This window comes from Dermacentor andersoni, chromosome 11, assembly GCF_023375885.2.
Source record: "Dermacentor andersoni chromosome 11, qqDerAnde1_hic_scaffold, whole genome shotgun sequence".
In the NCBI taxonomy this organism is placed as follows: domain Eukaryota; kingdom Metazoa; phylum Arthropoda; class Arachnida; order Ixodida; family Ixodidae; genus Dermacentor; species Dermacentor andersoni.
In genome coordinates, this window is record NC_092824.1 from 38,158,550 (window position 1) to 38,178,678 (window position 20,129).

Here is a 20,129-nt window from a genome sequence, read left to right on the forward strand (position 1 = left end):
TATCAGAACATAGGCAGGTACCTTAACAACATCTTTTTGAAGTTCTTGCTGTTTCTTCTTAAAGTGTTCCTTCACTTCATGCGTCGTGCATATCGCGGCATTTTTGCGGCACTGGACGTATATTTGAAAAAAGGCACCTCGCACTGAGATAAAATTTTTGCCTCAGCTGTTCACAACATTATAGAAACAGTGAAATAGTGCTTGCTATTTTCTATTTCAATTGAAGTTATATATGTTTGTTTTATGCTAGGATTATACGCATCCTATGCTTTCTCGTGATTGGTTTCAATGAAATTTTCATTAGGGAAATCCCTGCTGAAATCACCTCCGTATGGAATCACCTCATACTCGAGCCAAGCCATACCAGAGTGGACTAGTCACGTGTCCGTTTTGTGAGGCCTTGTAAGACTTTAGGTGATGTTGTATGCTATTTATTGGGATGTCCTGGACTTGTTAAACAGTGCAACTTTTTTCGACCCACTGCAGCGCATAGGCTCACCAAATTTTTTGTGAATGCTTGGTGTTTCCTCGTAGGCCCCGCATGCTTAAGAAGCAGGTGTTCCGACTCTAGCTACAGTATTTAAATGTAGAGTTCGCAAATCGTTCGTAATTAGGGACAGATTAATTGCTGGGCTCTGAGTCGGGGAGTGAGCGACCTGGCGCTGCCTGGTGCACAGAGTGAATCACCGGCTGCGGACTTGTGTGATAGTCCGCCTCGCTGTGCAAGTCATTTTTTTCATCCGCATCGTGCTCCCCTTCTTAACAGTGACGCACTTTTCTTAAAGGAGGCACTCGGGCGGAGCACTTACCGGCATTTCTTTCAAGCCTAGACCCGCCTACAGCATACAACGTCCTCCTCCTCCCCTTCGTGCTTGCGAGAAACGCTGTGCTTGTTTAGTGACTTCTTGCAACCCAAAGAAACATGGGGAATGATAGCGCCAAGCTGTTCCATTATGATGCAATTTAGTTTAAGAGACGTAAAATTTACGAAAAATTCGTTGCGAACGCGGCCGTGCGTACGCGAATTCGTGAGCAGCCCAGCCGAGCGATCTCCTCTTTTATCGCAGTTCCTTTTTGTTTTTAACGCGACAAAGTAAGAGGCCCCGTTTCAAAGAAAATAGGGCATCGGACGTCGTTTCGGAATAAATATTTCCGAACCATCCATAACCTAGCACTCATGTGGCGCAAGAAAATTACTGTACTAATTGAATTTCTCAAGCTAACACACGTGGAAAAGTTGTCAGGTGCGACTGACACAAAAGCTACATACGCGATAGCGTCGGATTATAATTTGAATTTACGATAAAACATATTTATGTTACGTGAAAAGCCAAAGAAACCCCTTTTCCAGCGTTTCTACCTTGCATAGGTCAGCCGCGGCGCCGGGCATTTAAGCGCGCCAGCGCGAGTGTCTCGGGGGCCACGGAGCGGCGCGCCCGATTCCTTGGAACACCTCCAGATGGCGCACGCCTCCGCCGCATGGCGTCCCGCACAACAGGCCGCGTTTTACTAGGAAGCCTGCTTCGAAGAATCCAAGAGCGCTGAGCGCCGTGAAGCGGAATCTCTGGAACAGTCTTCAATTCTTGCCGCTTAAAGTATTTTGAGAATGGCTTCCGAAATAACATTCATCGTGCAGCTTGCGACGTGTGGGCTCGAATTAAATCCTAGATGAACCGTTACTATCAATAAACTAGCATTAATAGTAATTGGTGCCATACTGAAATAATTAAATTTTAGAAAAAAAGGGAAAAAATAAATGTGGCCAAACTAACTTTCAAACAAAGTCTCCTGACAGCTACGTGATGGTCCACACTTGGAGGATGGAAATAGGGAACCGAAAGAAGGGATGGATTAGAGGATTGCAAAGGTGATCTATTTAAGAAGGGGAATACTTACGTGGTATATACAGTGCAGAACGGGTGCTAGAAAAAACCTAATGGGTTTGACTCGGCAGTGTTGGAGTTGGGCTCAAGCTGAAGCTTCCTCTTAAGGCGAAAGTCCTAGATGAGTCGTTGCGTTGGCTGATACCTAAAAAACATGGCTTCAAGCGCAGTTCACCTGTGGGCCGTCCGGCACGCCAGGGAAGCCGCCGGTATCGACAGACTCGAGGCCGCCTCCAAAGCTGAAGTGATGGTGGCCCCACATCGCCCAAATCGGCGGACAACTTCAATAAGGTTTCACTCACTCTTGTGGAGTGGTACAAAAAAATATCATCAGCAGCAAAGGGTCATTCCCCCGTAAGCAAGCAAACAACACCATGGCTCATACGTCATTAAGGCAAAGGCTACAAGCACTTAGCAAAGTGAAGAGAACGATGCATTTATTCATTGAGATTACCCAGACAACACATAGAACCGTATACATTTCTATAAAGAAGAATCTCAAAAGAAGCATGTGGACGATCAGTAAAGCATTGCTTACGCCTCTTATAATTTAACATATAAAATTTATTAACGTGTCTAGTAGCGCTAACGCATTCAATGTAAAATAGTTTCAACTTCGTAATGGTCAGTATAAAAAAAACCCAACCATTAGTAGAGGTGACCACACCGGTAATGGGCACAGTTACGCCGTCAGGCGATTCCCTTAATGCTGAATGGGGAAAAATAGCGGTATTGCTTTACCTTCTTTTTCTTAAACAAATTTTTTTGCTCGCACTGATGCCCGAATCCTGCTCTTTTGTTACAGCGTGGTGAAATTAGGAGAGTTTGGATGTTCACAACGTCATGCATTTTAAGTGCTGATGGAAGTAGATGGAGAGAAAATAAAGGATTGTCAAAATGCGTCTGTGCAAAAGCATTTGTTCTCTACAAATACATTGAAATTATTCACTGACGATATAGAATAATCTGCTCCTGCAATTGATATGGCAATAAACTTACACCATTATATTAGTACACAGCCCGCAATACGAAAAGAGTGGCTTAATTTTGACTGTTCGGCATGACATATTCAAATAATACAGGAACGAATTATATGCAGCTGTTTTTCCCCACACCACTGCAGTGAACACACAAACAATTTAGGAAAAAAGACAAATTGTTCCGTACTTCACTATTTCGCAGTTTTAACAAAAGAGAGAGAGAGAGAGAAAATAATGCAGAGAAAGGCAGGGAGGTTAACCAGGGGTAGTTCCGGTTGGCTACCCTGCGCAGGGGGAAGGGTTAAGGGGGATAAATTCTTAGGGTCTGTCGTGAAGTCCCGTAGACCACAGGAACCTTAACAACGCGAGTAAGGCCTTCAACACGGATGTTCTATCGGAGAATTGGCCTAAAGCTTTTAGTTCTGATAGTGGGTGATTGTCCAACTGGTGCAGTACTCTGCACATCACTGGCCTCTGAGCACTATATCGCGGGCAGACACAGATAATATGTGCGACCGTCTCGTCGATGTTGCATGTGTCGTACGAGGAGCTGTTGGCCATTCCAATGAGGAAAACATGAGTTCTTAAAGGCAACGCCTAGACACAGACAGGTAGAGCATGGTCTGTTCACGTCGTACTAACCCAGGCGGGAGGTGCATGCGTATATCCGGAGAAAACGAACGCAACCGACACATGGTGAAAACATTTGAGTCCCACAATGGCAAAGTACAATCACGGGACATCAATCGCATCCCAGCCGCAGCGTCTGTTCGCGAAAGCGGAATGAAGACTCGTTGACCACTTTCATGTGCAGATAGGACGGCTTCGTCGGCGTGACTATTCCCGCTGATGTTGCAATGTCCTGGAAGCCACTAAAAGATTATGGTGTGTCCCTTGTCATGGCTTTGATTATATATGTGCCGAATTTCTGAGGCCAGTTGTTCTTTGGGTCTGTGGCGCATTGGGCTTCGTATGTACTGAAGGGCTGCCTTGGAGTCACTAAAGACTGTTTATTGTTGCGGTGGCTTCTGCTTAATCAAATCAAGTGGAGCACGGGGCGCCGCGAGCTCTGCACACGTCGATGTGGTCACACATGAAGTTCTCCATTTGATTTCCTCAGGTTTTGCCGGGGTGATGACTGCAGCAGCAGAGCTGTTGAGCTTTACTGAACCATCTGTGTACACATGTTGCCGGAATCGGTGCACGTTCTCAATGTCTCCGAGGTTGTTTGTTTCAAAGCTTGTAATGGCGCTCCAGCTTTCTTTCTTATTCCTGGAATCGTCAGTTGCACTTTCGGCCGGTGCAGACACCATAATGGACCTGATAATCGTGTAGCGGGCGTAAATTCTTAGGGCAAGTAGGACTGATGTCTTACACTAGTTTTGGCCAAAGTTGAAAGTGGCCTTTTTGCTGGCAAGCAAGCAAGATGGTGGGAGGGAATCCGAATCAGGCGTCGGATGTGTGCTCTCAGGACATCTGTATCAATGTAGACAGTCAAAGGAGCGTCTCTGGCTATGGCCACCGTCGCAATCAATGACGTAGTTTTCGGGAGATCGAGACAAGACCTGAGTGCTTGGGCTTGCACGCTCTGGGGTTTGCGGATACTCGTAGTGCAAGTATTTCCTAGTACAGGTAAGCTTTACAGCAGGAAGCCCAAAAACAGTGCTTTATATACTTGCAACATTGACGGTACTGTTGCGCCCCAGGAGTTCCTGCCGAGAAATGCAAGAAGTTCCACAATGGCGGCCAAACGCTTTGTCAAGTACGAGATTTGGGGGCTCCAAGACAAGTCTCTATCAATGATGACGCCAAGAAATCGGTGCCTTCGTCTATATTGTATAATTTGGTAATTAATCCGCAAAGCATACACGGTCATCGTTTTGCGAGTAAAAGCAATTATGGCACATTTCTCAGCGGAAAGCTCCAGGCCTTGTCTTCTTAGTTGCGTTGACACAGCCATTGAGGCTTCCTGAAGTCATGCACGGACTTGTAGACGTGTAACGCCTGAAGCCCTTATGCAAATGGCGTCTGCATATACGGAGAGCTGAACGGTTTGCGGTAACGAATCAGCGAGACCAATGAGCACCAGGTTGAAAAGGGTAGGGCTGAGTTCTCCGCCTTGTGGTACACCACGACTGGTATAGCAGTTTTAACAAAAGGTAAAGCATTGGCAGCGAGAGCAAAGTGCACATTCCTCTATGAGTAAACAAGCATGTTGTGGCACGCGGACAGAAGAACGAGAACGGGCTTCACTCAATCAGTGCAAGCTTTCGTAATTACAGAGCTGGTATGATGAGCGTCGACAACGAAGGGTGAAGCCTTCGTTCTTCCGCTGGCTTCACATTTTACCTGTGCCGCGGCTAGTAAACCCATGAGTCAGCTTGAGGTTAGGTTGTTGGCCTTGCTGTTTCATGTGGCCCAGGTTAGGCGACTACAGCAAAGCGCAGGAAGAGTTAACACGCTGCTGTATTGGACAATAGGCGGAAATGAAGGACGCAGGTGGGTTCGGCGAAGAGGGGACGCGGGAAACACACACGCGTGGAAATAAATCGGATGAGTGGCTGCGCCGTAGAAGAGGCACTAATCTGCAGCGTAGCTCGGTACCAAAAGGGGGACGGTGCGAGCTGAAAGGAAGCGTACGGGGAGACTGGCATGAAGATAAATGGTAGGGGGTGCGTGAGGTCACCTCTACCGCAAATGCCCATGCGCTTCCCTCATGTCCCGTAGACCATGTCGGTCACGGAGATTAGGCGACGCGACACTACCCAGCCGGTTCAAATGAGTCTGAATGAAACCTAGGGCAGTCTGAAACTGCCCTAGGTTTACCACAACTTAGCCGGCTACGACCGATGGATGCTTCTTTGTGCGATCGCCATCGGGTGCCAATTATGGTGCTTGGATTTCAAGCCAACCGTCCCACAGCTTTGTGGAGGACAGAGTTTTTTTCAGTACTGGCAGGGCAGCCCCTCTACGCCATAGATGCAGTCAATGGGCCGTCGTTTCATGGAACCATTCTTGCAGCTTGCGTGGCGGCCGCTTTCAGAAGAAAAGGGGAGGACATCAAGGGCCGACACTAGGAGTCTACCATAGGGGGGAGGGAGATGACACGTGTCTTTGAGCAATCCTATCCCATGGCGTGCTGTAAATGGTGCCACTGTTTCCACCAATGCCGTGTGCAACTCGAAGGTGGTCGTGATATTGGTTACAATGATGTGAACTCGCATGTGTGATTGGCTGGTTTGCGACTCCTTTGTGCGTCTGAGGCCTTAAAAACTTATGTTTGGTTGTGTGGAGAGAGCGGAGTTTCAGGCTTGGACTCGGAGAGACGCCTTGGCGTTTGAATGTAGCGTCACTTTATCGGACAATGGCTGTTCCCTCGCGATGCCACCGTGCGCTCGAATCATCGAGGGGCGCCGACTTCGGACCCTAAATACTTTCCCTCCGTTAATAGTGCTGAAGCTGGCAGAGGATAAAGGGAAATGAAATTAACTGGCGCAGTCAACCCTAGGATCAGACAGCCCGCAGCGAGGAAGGCGCTTAAATCCGGTAAAGCTGACTGGACGCTAGCTGCAAATTGGACCTGCTGGTACATTGTGAGAAGCAGTACTGGCATCCCGTACGAGCCTGCCATACAACGTTTGCGAGAAAGGAGCTGAGCGGGACGAGAGCAGCAGCGCGGCAATGAACAGGGCAGAGCCTAAGGATTTTGCTGAGTGACAAAGGTGGTGCTGTGGTGTTCTGCATCAGGAGTAAGGTAGCCAGGAAGGTCGACACGACTGAGCAAGGCAACACCAGGGGTGGTCCGCTGGAGTATTTGGAGCATCGAAGGACTATGTCACGACGAGCCTGGGAGACAAGACTGACGTAGCTGACAGCCACACAGGGCGACGCATCAGGGCAAGGTGAGGCTCATTTTGTGCTCTCTCGAGATCCGCTTCACTGAATGCACTTGCGTTCAGGCACACTCTGGGAGATGGCGGATTCAAATAGAAACGCGATGGAAGGTGACAATGTGAACGAATCGGATCGCACCCACGAGTTGAAGTTTGAGATAGAGACGTTAAAGCTCAAGCTAGAGCGGGAGAATATCAGGTCGTCGGGTGCCTCGTCAGAGAAACTGGAGAAAAGGAATCAGCCCACCGGAATAGCACGATAGGCAAAAAAGTTAAAAGCAGTCCTTGTCCCCATGTCCACTAACGAGCCAATGATTCTCGCCTGGTTCAAGAAGGTGGACGCTCTTTTTGCGGCATTGAGTGTACCTAAGGGGAAATACAAGGCAGAAACAAATCATCATCATCATGACCAGCCTGGTTACACCCACTGCAGGGCTAAGGCGTCTCCCATACTTCTCCAACTACCCCGGTCACAGGCACGTACCCTGGATTTTTTTTCGGGGGGGGGGGGCCCACCACCTCCATCATCATCAGCATCATCATCATCATCATCATCATCAGCCTGTTTTATGTCCACTGCAGGACGAAGGCCTCTCCCTGCGATCTCCAATTACCCCTGTCCTGCCCCAACCGATTCCAACTAGCGCCCGCGAATTTCCTAATTTCCTCGCTCCACCTAGTGTTTTGTCGTCCTCGATTGCATTTCCCTTCTCTTGGTACCCATTCTGTAACCATAATGGTCCAACGGTTATCTAACTGGCGCATTACATGACCTGCCCAGCTACATTTTTTTTCCTCTTGATGTCAATTAGAATATCGTCTATACCCGTTCGCTCTCTGATCCAAACCGCTCTCTTTCTCTCCTAACGTTATGCCAAGCAATCTTCGTTCGATCACTCTTTGCGCGGTCCTTAACTTGCTCGCAAGTCTCTGCCCCATATGTCAGCACTGGCAAAATGCACTCATTGCACACCTCACTTTTCAATAATAATGGTAAGCTTCCAGTCAGGAGCTGGCAATGTCTGCCGTATGCGATCCAACCTATTTTTATCTTCTGTGAATTTCCTTCTCATGATCAGGGTTCCCTGTGATTAATTGACCTAGGTAAACGTACTCCTTCAGTCTCTAGTGGCCGACTGGCGATCCTGATCTGTTGTTCCTTTGCCCGGCTATTTATCATTATCTTCGTCTTCTGCATATTAATATTCTACCCCACTCTTACACTCTCTCTGTTAAGGTCTCCAATCATTTGTTGTAACTCGTCTGCATTGTTGTTGAATAGAACAATGTAATCGGCAAACCGAAGGTTGCTGAGATAATTGCCGTCGATCTTTACTCCTAAGCCTTCCCAGTTTAATAGCTTGAATTCTTCTAAGCACGCTTTGGAGAAATTGTGTCTCCCTGTCTGACCCCTTTCTCTATAGGTATCACCCTGCTTTTCTTGTGTAGAATTAAGGTAGCTGTAGAACCTCTGTAGATATTCTTACGCGAAGGACGAGTCAGTAAGACGAGAAACTATTTACAGATTATATTTACAACAACGGTTGCAGCGTTGACCGGTTAGATTCGCAGCGCGAGCCCAGTTCGTTCTTCCTACTCTTTTCTGGAGTGATGGCGCCTACGCGCCTCGTTCAAACAAACAAGCAACACACGCATGTAGCAATATTTTCCAAGATTTTTACGTAAGCATTCTGTACTCCTTGACTACGTAGTGCCTCTACGATTTCTGGTATCTCTACTGAATCAAATGCCTTTTCGTAATGTATATAAGCCACACAGAGAGGCTTATTGTACTCTGCAGATTTCGCGATAACCTGATTGATGACATGGATGTGATCCATTGTAGAGTATCCCTTCCTGAAGCCAGCCTGTTCCCTTGGTTGACTAAAGTCCAGTGTTTGGAGATTATTTTGGTAAATATTTTATATAATACAGGGAGTAAGCTAATGGTCCCATAATTTTTCAATTCTTTAACGTCTCCTTTTTTGTGGATTAGTATAATGTCTGCATTCTTCCAGTTTTCTGGGACCCTTGCAGTCGATAGACACTTCGTATAAAGAGCCGCCAGTTTTCCAAGCAATATGTCTCCTCCACCTTTGATGAAATCGACTGTTATTCCACCTTCTCCTCCCGCTCTTCATCGTTTCATGTCTTCCAGGGCCCTTCTGATCTCATCGCTAGTTATAGGAGAGTTTCTGTATCCTGTTCATTACTGTTTCTAAGTGAGGTATCGTGACTCCTCTGGGTACTGTATACAGGTCAGCTTAGAATTTTTCCGCTGTTTTTACTATATCTTCGAGATTGCTGATGATATTATCCTTCGTATCTTTTAGTGCATACATCATGGTTTGTCCTATGCCAGGTTTCTTTGTTACTTTCTCATGTTACTTTCTCTTTCTCATGTTATAGTTTCGAATATCAGTTACTTTCGCCTTGTTGATCAGTTTTTACAGTTCCGCGAATTGCGTAACGACGCTGTGCGGCCGCCAGTCCCTTACAAACGCGTAGAGCGCAGGACTCTGCGATTCTATACGTACTGCGCTCCCCGCGAAAGGTTTGAAAAACACCCACATAAGCACAGCAGAGAAGTGGCTAGGTGAGGCGGTTCGACCGATAACTGTTGAAGCGTCATTCAAAACAAGTAATTGTTCTCCACTTCCGGTGGCGTTTTCTCTACTTCCTTTTGAAATAAACAGATGTTGATCCATAAATATGCTCATAAGCAACGGTTAACTTTTTTATTATTCGCTTTTGCTTGCAGTTTGGTGGTTGCCTTGGCTCTCTCTCTTAGTAGATCGCTTAATTTCTCAACTCCTTGCGATTTTTGTTTCGAGTTGCCAATTTTGCACGAAAAGTGCTATACAATTAGGGAAAAACAGACGAGGTAACGGGCTACAGTCATCTTGCTTATGGGTTTAAGGGTTATTGCAGGGTTTCATGATGGACGCTCTTTCACATTATTTTATTTCCCGCCTTACCTAACCCATATCATGTGTATATGGTTCCGGGCATCTGCCAGCGTCGCGGCGAGCCGTAACTCAAGGAAATAATGAAGCAAAGGGATAAGTTAAACGCAGTTAGCGTTTTCTCCCGCCGCAGCTTGTTGCATGAGAATACAGACCAGCTGAGTAACAGCCGCATCCCTCTCCTGGTCCCAGGATCAGCCTAAATAAAGAAGGTTGAACTAACAACAGCAACAGCTATGCGCGTGACAGTTGAATAGATGGTGACAACTGAACGCATCTCGAGTTAATCGCGCCGGTGCGGAATCTATGAGAAAACTGTCCTTCACATTACAAGCGATGCCGATAACTACCGCCATCTAAAAGGAGTGAAAAAGGCAGCATAATGCTGACCGATGAACAGCTGCCAAGTCTCAACATTGATCTGGCGGCGCTTTAGGAATGAGTGAGGAGTGGTGGCGTGGGTGGGGAGCGGGGGAGGGGGTATGCCACTTGATTTCGGGGGGGGGGGCCCGGGCCCCCCCGGGCCCCCCCTTGGGTACGTGCCTGCCCGGTCATGTACTAATTGTGGCCATGTTGTCCCTGCAAACGTCTTAATGTCATCCGCCCACCTAACTTTCTGCCGCCCCCTGCTACGCTTCTCTTCCCTTCGAATCCAGTCCGTAACCCTTAATGACCATCGGTTATCTTCCCTCCTCATTACATGTCCGGCCCATGCCCATTTCTTTTTCTTCATTTCAACTAAGATGTAATTTACCCGCGTTTGTTCCCTTACCCATTCTGCTCTTTTCTTATCCCTTAACGTTAGACCCATCATTCTTCTTTCCATAGCTCGTTGCGTCGTCCTCAGTTTCAGCAGAACCCTTTTCGTAAGCCTCCAGGTTTCTTCCCCATACGTGAGTACTGGTAAGGCACAGCTCTTATACACTTTTCTTTTGAGGGATAGTGGCAACCTGCTGTTCATGATTTGAGAATGCCTGCCAAACGCACCCGAGCCCATTCTTATTCTTGTGGTTATTTCAGCCTCATGATCCGGATCCCTGGTCACTACCTGCCCTAAGTAGATATATTCCCTTACCACTTCCAGTGCCTCGCTACCTATTGTAAATTGCTGTTCTCTTCCGAGAATGTTAAACATTACTTTAGTTTTGTGCACATTAATTTTCAGACCGACCCTTCTGCCTTGCCTCTCCAGGTCAGTGAGCATGTATTGCAGTTGGTGTCCTGAGTTACTAAGCAAGGCAATATCATCAGCGAATCGCAAGTTGCTAAGGTATTCTCCAATAACTTTTATCCCCAATTCTTCCCTCTCCAGCTCTCTGAATACCTCCTGTAAACATGCTGTGAATAGCATTGGAGAGGTCGTATCTCCCTGTCTGACGCCTTTCTTTATTGGGATTTTGTTGCTTTCTTTATGGAGGACTACGGTGACTGTGGAGCCGCTATAGATATCTTCCAGTATTTTTACATATGGCTCATCTACACCCCGATTCCGTAATGCCTCCATGACTGCAGAGGTTTCGACTGAATCAAACGCTTTTTCCTAATGAATGAAAGCTATATATAAGGGTTGGATATATTCCGCACATTTCTCTATCAGCTGATTGACAGTGTGAATATGGTCTATTGTTGAGTAGCCTTTACGGAATCCTGCCTGGTCCTTTGCTTGACAGAAGTCTAAGGTGTTCCTGATTCTATTTGCGCTTACCTTAGTAAATAGTTTGTAGGCAAATGACAGTAAGCTGATCGGTCTATAATTTTTCAAGTCTTTGGCGTCCCCTTTCTTATGGATTAGGATTATGTTAGCGTTCTTCCAAGATTCCGGGACGTTCGAGGTCATGAGGCATTGTGTATATAGGGCGGCCAACCTTTCTAGGACAGTGTTCCCACCATCCTTCAACAAATCTGCTGTTACCTGATCGTCCCCAGCTGCCTTCCCCCTTTGCGTAGCTCCCAAGGCGTTCTTTACTTCTTCCGGCGTTACTTGTGGGATTTCAAGTAACTCTAGACTATTCTCTCTCACATTATCGTCGTGGGTGTTACTGGTACTGTATAAATCTCCATAGAACTCCTCAGCCACTCGAACTATCTCATTCATATCAGTAACGATATTGTGGCTTTGTCTCTTAACGCATACATCTGATTCTTGCCTATTCCTAGTTTCTTCTTCACTGCTTTTAGGCTTCCTCCGTTCCTGAGAGCATGTTCAATTCTATCCATAATATAGTTCCTTATGTCAGCTTCTTACGCTTGTTGATTAACTTAGAAAGTTCTGCCAGTTGTATTCTAGCTGTAGGATTAGAGGCTTTCATACATTGGCGTTTTTTGATCAGATCTTTCGTCTCCTGCGAAAGCTTACTGGTCTCCTGTCTAACGGAGTTACCCCCGACTTCTACTGCGCACTCCTTAATGATGCCCATAAGATTGTCGTTCATTGCTTGAACACTAAGGTAATCTTCCTGAGTTAAGCCGAATACCCGTTCTGTAGCTTGATCCGGAATTCCTCTAGTTTCCCTCTTACCGATAACTAATTGACTCGCTTCTTATCTACCAGTTTCTTCCGTTCCCTCCTCAAGTCTAGGCTAATTCGAGTTCTTACTATCGTATGGTTACAGCAGCGCACCTTGCTGAGCACGTCTACATCTTGTATGATGCCAGGGTTCGCGGAGAATATAAAGTCGATTTCATTTCTAGTCTCACCATTCGGGCTCCTCCATGTCCACTTTCGGCTAACCCGCTTGCGGAAAAAGGTATTCATTAACCGCATATTATTCTGTTCTGCAAAATCTACTAATAACTCACCCGTGCTATTACTAGAGCCTATGCCATATTCCCCCACTGACTTGTCTCCAGCCTGCTTCTTGCCTACCTTGGCATTGAAGTCGCCCATCGGTATAGTGTATGTTGTTTTGACATTACCCATCGCTGATTCCACGTCTTCATAAAAGCTTTCGACTTCCTGGTCTTCATGACTGGATGTAGGGGCGTAGACCTGTACTACCTTCAATTTGTACCTCCTATTAGGTTCTCAACAAGACCTGCCACCCTCTCGTTAATGCTATAGAATTCCTGCATATTACCAGCTATATCCTTATGAATCAGGAATCCGACTCATAGTTCTCGTCTCTCCGCTAAGCCCCGGTAGCACAGTACGTGCCCGCTTTTTAGCACTGTATATGCTTCTTTTGTCCTCCTAACTTCACTGAGCCCTATTATATCCTATTTACTACCCTCTAATTCCTCCAATAATACGGCTATACTCGCCTCACTAGATAACGTTCTAACGTTAAACGTTGCCAGGTTCAGATATCAATGGCGGCCTGTCTGGAGCCAGGCATTCTTAGCACCCTCTGCTGCGCCACAGATCTGACCGCCGCTGTGGTCAGTGGCTTCGCGGCTGCTGGGGACTGAGGGCCGGGGTTTGATTGTTGTATTCATATAGGAGGTTGTGGCCAAGTACTGCACCCGTATGGCCAATCCTGCTCTTGTGAGAGAATGCGTTACCGGTTCTGGTCACCGGAATCAGGCCGCACTCCACGCCTGTTGGTGCAATTTTCGCAAGACACGATCTTGTTGTTTTTTTTCCGGTGGAGAATTGCATGGCACAGAGATTCGAACCACGGTCCTCTTGCACGCGAGGTGGATACTCTACCGCCCCCGCAGGAGCTGTACGCCTCATTTAACCTAGGGTGGAGCCTTATTTTATCAGTGAAGGTGGACCAATCTGAGCTCGGTTATACCGCAGGGATGGTACTCAACTAGAGAACCTGGTATTTATGACCTGCACATCTGTGGTCATACATAATAACGAAGATTTTTTTTTATTTTTTTTTATTTTTTAGGAGGGCCCCCGTACAGTGATAAACTAAAGGAAAAGACATTAAAAAGGTGGGAAGCAAAAAAAGGAAGAAAAAAGGTGATTTGAACTCGTGACCCTTGGATGTTGCCCGGAAAGATAGCTCAGTCGGTTGGTCCGTCAGGCCCCAGATTTTTATGAAGTGTCATAGCTCCTGTCCCGAGCCTTATACTTACGTGGAAAGGGACTGATTTTGTCCGCGATGGTCGAGTGGTGGAAGGCATACTTTCTTGGAAAAATGAACGAACTCGAGCGGGTTTAGAGACTAGGAAAAGCTTCATCACGGGCTAGGCGAGCACGGCACGCTTAGCGTGCGAAGCTAGCCCGAGTAACTATCCCAAAGACTGCTGCTCACGAGGGCGAAATACCTTCGTGTAGTCATAATAAGACTACTTTCGAAAAGAGAACAGCCCAGAGGGCTGTACTACGAGTGCTACGACTGATAATTATCTCTCTCTCTCTCTCTCTCTCTCTCATATATATATATATATATATATATATATATATATATATATATATATATATATATATATATATATATAATGTGCGTGTGTGTATATATATATACGATATCATCGAGCGACGCTCAAGAAACGAACCGCCACGAGAACGACAATGAAGTTGGTGAGTGCGCGCGGCGCGAGCGAGTGTCGGCTGCCTGGCTCCAGTGTAAATAGCCTGTAAAATAGCTTCTGTCTGTGTCTTTCCACACGCAATATTCTGGTGGAGGTCAGCGATCCCCGTCCTCACCACGGAACTCAGAAGTGGTCGGCGCACACGAGCTTGTCACCATTCCTCCCCGCGACGCGCCCACCTCTGCAACGGCTTCGGCTTGTCCCACTACTCCAATCGTCACGGTCGCCCCACATCGCGACCCAGGTGTGTTCTGTGGCATGGAGGGCCAGGATGTTGACGACTGGATCAAACTCTATGAACACGCCAGTGCTAATAACAGGTGGGACCCAACAATTATGCTCGCCAATGTCATTTTTTATCTCGACGGCACCCCACGCGTGTGGCACCAAGCGCATGACGATGAGATCAGTTGGGACAATTTCAAAGAGAAGCGACGGGAAGTATTCGGCGACCCCATTGGGCGCAAGGCTGCCGCGAGAAAGGCTCTTGCGTCTCGTGTTCAGTCATCTACGGAGCCGTACGTTTCCTACATCCTCGACGTCTTAGCTCTATGCCGCAAAGCTGACGATGCTATGTCCGAAGAAGATAAAGTGTCACATATTCTAAGAGGCATCGCCGACGACGCTTTCAATTTGCTTGTTTTCGGCAACGTCTCGACTATCGGCGCCAACATCAAAGAATGCCGTCGCATTGATCAAGCTAAGAGCCGCCGTATCACACACCACATCACACGGCTAACCAACACTGCTGCTACGCCGACATGTGAGAGTCGACCACGTCAGACCACCACCTATGACGACGTCACCCGTATTGTTCGCCGCGGATTCGAGGCCACCTGTTCGCCAGCTTTCTCGACGACGCCTCCCGATCCGCCAGCAACCACCATTGCGATGATCCAGGCAGTCGTCCGACAGGAATTTGAAAACATGGGTCTGACCTCCGTGTGTTCCACGTCTCAACCCAGCGTTCCCCACTTCTCTAGCGGGCCTCCTCGTCCTGGGCAGTCCTTTTCCGCCACATCTCGCTGCAACCCGTCCCATTGACGTATCCCTGATGACCGGCCCATCTGCTTCCACTGCTGTTATCTCTTTGTTCGCTGCTATCGATGCACATCTATCGGCTGCTTCGTTACCCGGTATCCCGACATGACTTGGTACCCAGCAGAAGCGGATTGATTTCCCATATTTGTTAAGCGCGACCATGTTTAGTATGTCCCCTAATAGGGGTTCACACTCAGATTTTAGGTTTAGAGCCTTCAGTGTACTTAAAGAATCTGTGTATATGACTGTGTTTTTGTGCTTGCCAGTGATAATCTTTTTGACTACAACCCATACAGCGTAAACTTCAGCAGTGAAAACAGAGGCATGTTTTGTTAGACGAATGCTTCTTTCCCAGTTTTCTGTTACTGCCCCTACACCCACGTGTTCTTTTGTTTTGGACCCATCAGTGTAAAATTGCATGTGATTTTGATATTGATCCTGAAGAGCACGGAATTCTTGTATAATGTGTTCGTGTGGGGTGTCTCTTTTCCTTAAATGTGTTAATGTCCAGTCGCACAACTGCGTAAAATCGTACCACGGGGCCAACCGTTCTGGTTTCTTGGCAACCTGGAGGACTTCGTGGGGAATTTCATAATCTCGACAGTATTGCTCATACCGCAGTACAAGTGGTCTAATCATGTTTGGTTTATTTGTGTAGTGTATGCGTGAGTTGCACTGTGTGACGATGTTGTAGCATATGTGTTGCGGTGATGACTGAATTCTGAGTACGTAAGAGAATGTGAGTAATGCTCTGCGCTGCTGTAATGATGGTTCGTTACATTCAACATATAAACTTGGAATGGGTGAAGTTCGGTAGGCACCACTTGCCAGTCGCAGTCCAAGGTTGTGTACCGGATCAAGTCGTTGGATGTAGGACTGTCTGGCTGAGCCGTAAACCACGGAGCCGTAGTCTAAAAGGCTACGCACAAGAGACCGGTAAACACGTAAAAGGCACGTTCGGTCGGAACCCCAGTGCTTATGAGACAAAATTTTAAGGATATTTAGAGCTTTATTTGCTCTAACCTTTAGCGCTTTTATGTGAGTTAGGAAATTAGGTTTGGTGTCAAAGGTTACTCCTAAAAACTTATGGTCTTGTTTCACCGGTAGTATGGTGTCGTTCAATTTTAGGAATGGATCGCTGTGTAGCCCTCGTTTCTGAGAGAACAAAACACTAACTGTTTTCTGTGTGGAGAAATGGAAACCATTTTTGTTAGCCCATTGTGTTAGTTTATTTATTGTCATTTGAAGCTGCCTCTCACAGGTTGGCAAATTTGAAGCGCGGCAAGCTACTTGGAGATCGTCTACGTAAACGGAGTGCATAAGAGAGGACGGTATAACCTTATTAACTGAATTCATTTTTACTATAAACAGCGTCGTGCTGAGGACGCAGCCTTGCGGAACGCCATTTTCCTGCGTAAATGTATTAGAATGAACTGTACCCAGACGTACCCGAAATGTTCTATTAGACATAAAATCAGTTAGGCAATTCAGCATTTTACCACGAATGCCGAAGTCTGCTAGGTCTCTTAAAATTCCATATCTCCATGTGGTATCATAGGCTTTTTCTAAATCGAAGAAAACTGCAAGACAGTGTTGTTTATGTAAAAATGCATACCGAATTTCATGTTCTAGACGGACAAGATGGTCAGTAGTTGAACAACCCTTTTTATATCCACACTGGTGGGGGTCTATGAGGTTTCTTGATTCTAAAATAAATGAGAGTCTCATATTGATAATGCTTTCATATGATTTTGCCAAACAGCTCGTGAGGGCAATGGGTCTGTAGCTGCTTGCGGATGTTGGGGATTTGCCGGCTTTTAGGAATGGAATTACTATTGCTTTTTTCCATTCTTCGGGCACTATACCAGATTCCCAGATTATGTTGAAAAATTTAAGGAGAGCTTCTACAGATGCCTGAGGGAGATGAGCCAGCATGGCGTAGTGGATACGGTCGTGTCCTGGCGCTGTGTTTTTCCCTGCAGAAAGGACTCTGTTTATTTCTTGTTGTGTGAGGGGGGAATTGTAGGGTTCATTTAACGCGCCAGTAGTGGGCAGCTTCTGTTTTTCAGCAGACTGTTTGTACTGTAAGAATTCCTTTGTATAATTTCCTGAACTGGATACATCACGGAAATGTTCGCCAAGTATATCTGCCTGTTCTTGTATTGTTGTTTGTGTGTCTGGACTTGTAAGTAACGGTATTGTGTAAGATGAGTAATCTCCCCGAAACTTTCCTACCTGTTCCCACATGCGTTTAGACGTGACTGTACTGTTTATAGAAGATACGTATTTCTTCCACGATGATTCTTCAGCCTGCCTTCTGATAAATCGTGCCTTGGCTTTGGCGTGTTTAAAGCATAAAAGGTTAGTATAGGTGGGGTGTCTTCGTAACATACCCCAGGCCCTATTTTGAAGCTTTTTTGTTTGTGTGCACTCAGGAGTCCACCAGGGGAAACGTTTTTTGCGCACAAGACTGGATGTTTGAGGTATTGCCCTTTCTGCCGCTGAAATTAAGACTTCAGTGAACTTCTCATTAATATCATTTATATTGAGTTCATTTGAAAAGACTTCTTCAAGTTTTGCATATTTCGTAAAAAGCGGCCAGTCGGCAAGATGTATTTTCCAGCGACGTGGCTTAGAGTTTAAGGTAGGTAATGGAGATGTTAGCTTGATAAAGGCCGGCAAATGATCACTTCCATATGAAGTGTCGAGGACTTCCCATTTAAAATCGCTAAAAACAGACGGTGAGCAGAAGGCTAGATCTAGACAGCTAAATTTGCGTGAGCTTGGTGAGAAATATGTTGGTGAACCCGAGTTTAAAAGACATATACTGTTAGACAAAATAAAATTTTCGATTACTTGCCCTCTTTGGTCTGTTCTATCGCTGCCCCAGAGGCTACAATGGGCATTAAAATCTCCTACTAGAATAAAAGGATCCGGCAACTGGTGTATTAGATTTTCCAGTTGTCTAGTAGTAAAATGAGTATGGGGTGGGATGTAAAGTGAACAGATGGTGATGGTTTTATGCGATAGAACGGTGACGGCAACAGCCTCGAAAGAAGTACTCAGTTGAACATTTCGTGTAGGGGTGCCGCCCTGAACGACTATGGCGACTCCTCCTGACAAACGGCTAGAGTGTTCGCGATCCCTTCGGACAACGGTGAAACCTTTGAGAATGTTACTATTTTTTGGACCAAGATTCGTTTCTTGGAGACACACTGCAACTGGCGAAAAAGTGCTGATAATGTCTTTGATGTCACCTATATTGTGTATAAGACCTCTGCAATTCCAGTGTACAATGAAAGCCATGTTTCTAAAATGAAAAATGTACTGGTGTTTGCGAACTTAAAAACTAAAGGTGACATGCGATACGGGACAGTGCACGTTTAATGGGCGGTAACCGATCAGGTTGCCTGTTGCTTTTTCTGTAGAGTTATAAGGACCTTGTCCTTCTTAGGGCGCTCAGAAGAGCGCTGTTCTTTTGGCGTCAATGACGCCGGGGTTTTAGTGTCGACCTCCATTGCCTTCTCTGAGGCGCTGGATGATCGAGAGCCAGGCGCCGAGACGCGCGCCTCGGGCCTTGGCGTTCTGTTTAGTCTGGGGACCTGCGGGACGACTGTCTGCAGGGCCGTCTTGGATGATGGTGGAGTAGCACTAGCTGCTGCCACCGAGGGGGCGGATGGAGTTGCTACAGGACCACCGACTGTGACCTCTGTAGACTCCTGAGACCGATGTGGCGCTGCCCCCTGTCGCACCACATTGGCATAGCTTATTTGGGGTAGGAGCGAAAGCCTCTTCCTTGCTTCAAAAAATGAAATCTTCTCTTTCACTGTAAGAGCAATCACTTCCTTCTCCTTCTTCCAACAGGGACATGATCGCGAATACGCTGGATGATCCCCTTTGCAATTCACACAGCGTGGAGGAGCGTTACAATTTTCGGATGGGTGATCGTTGGCACTGCATTTCGCGCATGTTTCTTTGCCTCTGCATGATTGTGATGCGTGGCCGAACCTCTGGCACTTGAAACATCGCCTCGGGTTCGGTATGTATGGCCTAACATTTATCTTTAGGTATCCTGCGTCGAGAGAAGTGGGGAGAATACTAGTACCAAATGTGAGGATCACATGTTTGGTCGGGAGTTGTTCATTGTTTCTTCGGATTGTAATTCTTTGTACTTTAATGACATTCTGTTCTTGGAACCCCTCGAGAAGTTCCTCGTCACTCAAGCTGAGAAAATCTTCCTCTGAGATAACGCCCCTGCAGGTGTTTAGGGAGCGATGGGGAGAAATTGTGACTTTGATTTCACCAATACTGGCGAGTTCGGACAGCTTTGGCACTTGTTCTTTGTTTCTCAGTTCTATAAGTAGGTCTCCACTGGTCATTTTCGAGGCTTTATAGTCTTTGCCAATTTTTTCGATGAGGCATTTCGCCACCAAGAAAGGAGATAGCTTACGCATACTTTGTGATCCTTCACTATGCAAGACGTGGTAACGTTGAAAGTTGTCTAGGTCGGTTCGGAGGGTGAATTGAAAAGGTGCTTCGGTGCGGCCTCTTTTCAGAGGCCGATCTGGAAGTCGCGGAAAAGCTTCTGCCATAATATGGTTTGAAATTCGGCGGCGGTGGTAGCCACCCACCACCGAGCCCAACAAGGGGACGCTACAGGTTGTGAGCAACCTGCACACGCCAGCCATGCACCGCCACTATAACCTAATGCATATAACCAAGACTGGATATACTACACACGGTTAACCCTTGCCGCCAGGAAATTCGGAAGTAAGAAGAAGTGATGAGAAGACAGGAAAGATGAAAAAGGCGAGAGAGAAAGACGAAGACTAGAGAGGAGGACAGGAAAAGGCGACTGCCGATTTCCCCCGGGTGGGT

General features: G+C 46.6%; 1 protein-coding gene across 1 annotated transcript in view; it reads left to right on the forward strand.

The window, feature by feature from the left end:
- The window catches only part of LOC129381458 (uncharacterized), a 62,700-nt gene extending 59,917 nt beyond the window's left edge, over positions 1-2,783 (forward strand). Inside the window, exon 6 of the mRNA XM_072285265.1 lies at positions 2,689-2,783. Within this exon, the coding sequence (XP_072141366.1) occupies positions 2,689-2,696 (8 nt within the window). The 3' untranslated portion in view covers positions 2,697-2,783. The remainder of the gene's footprint in view (positions 1-2,688) is intronic.
- The last annotated feature ends 17,346 nt before the right edge of the window (positions 2,784-20,129 follow it).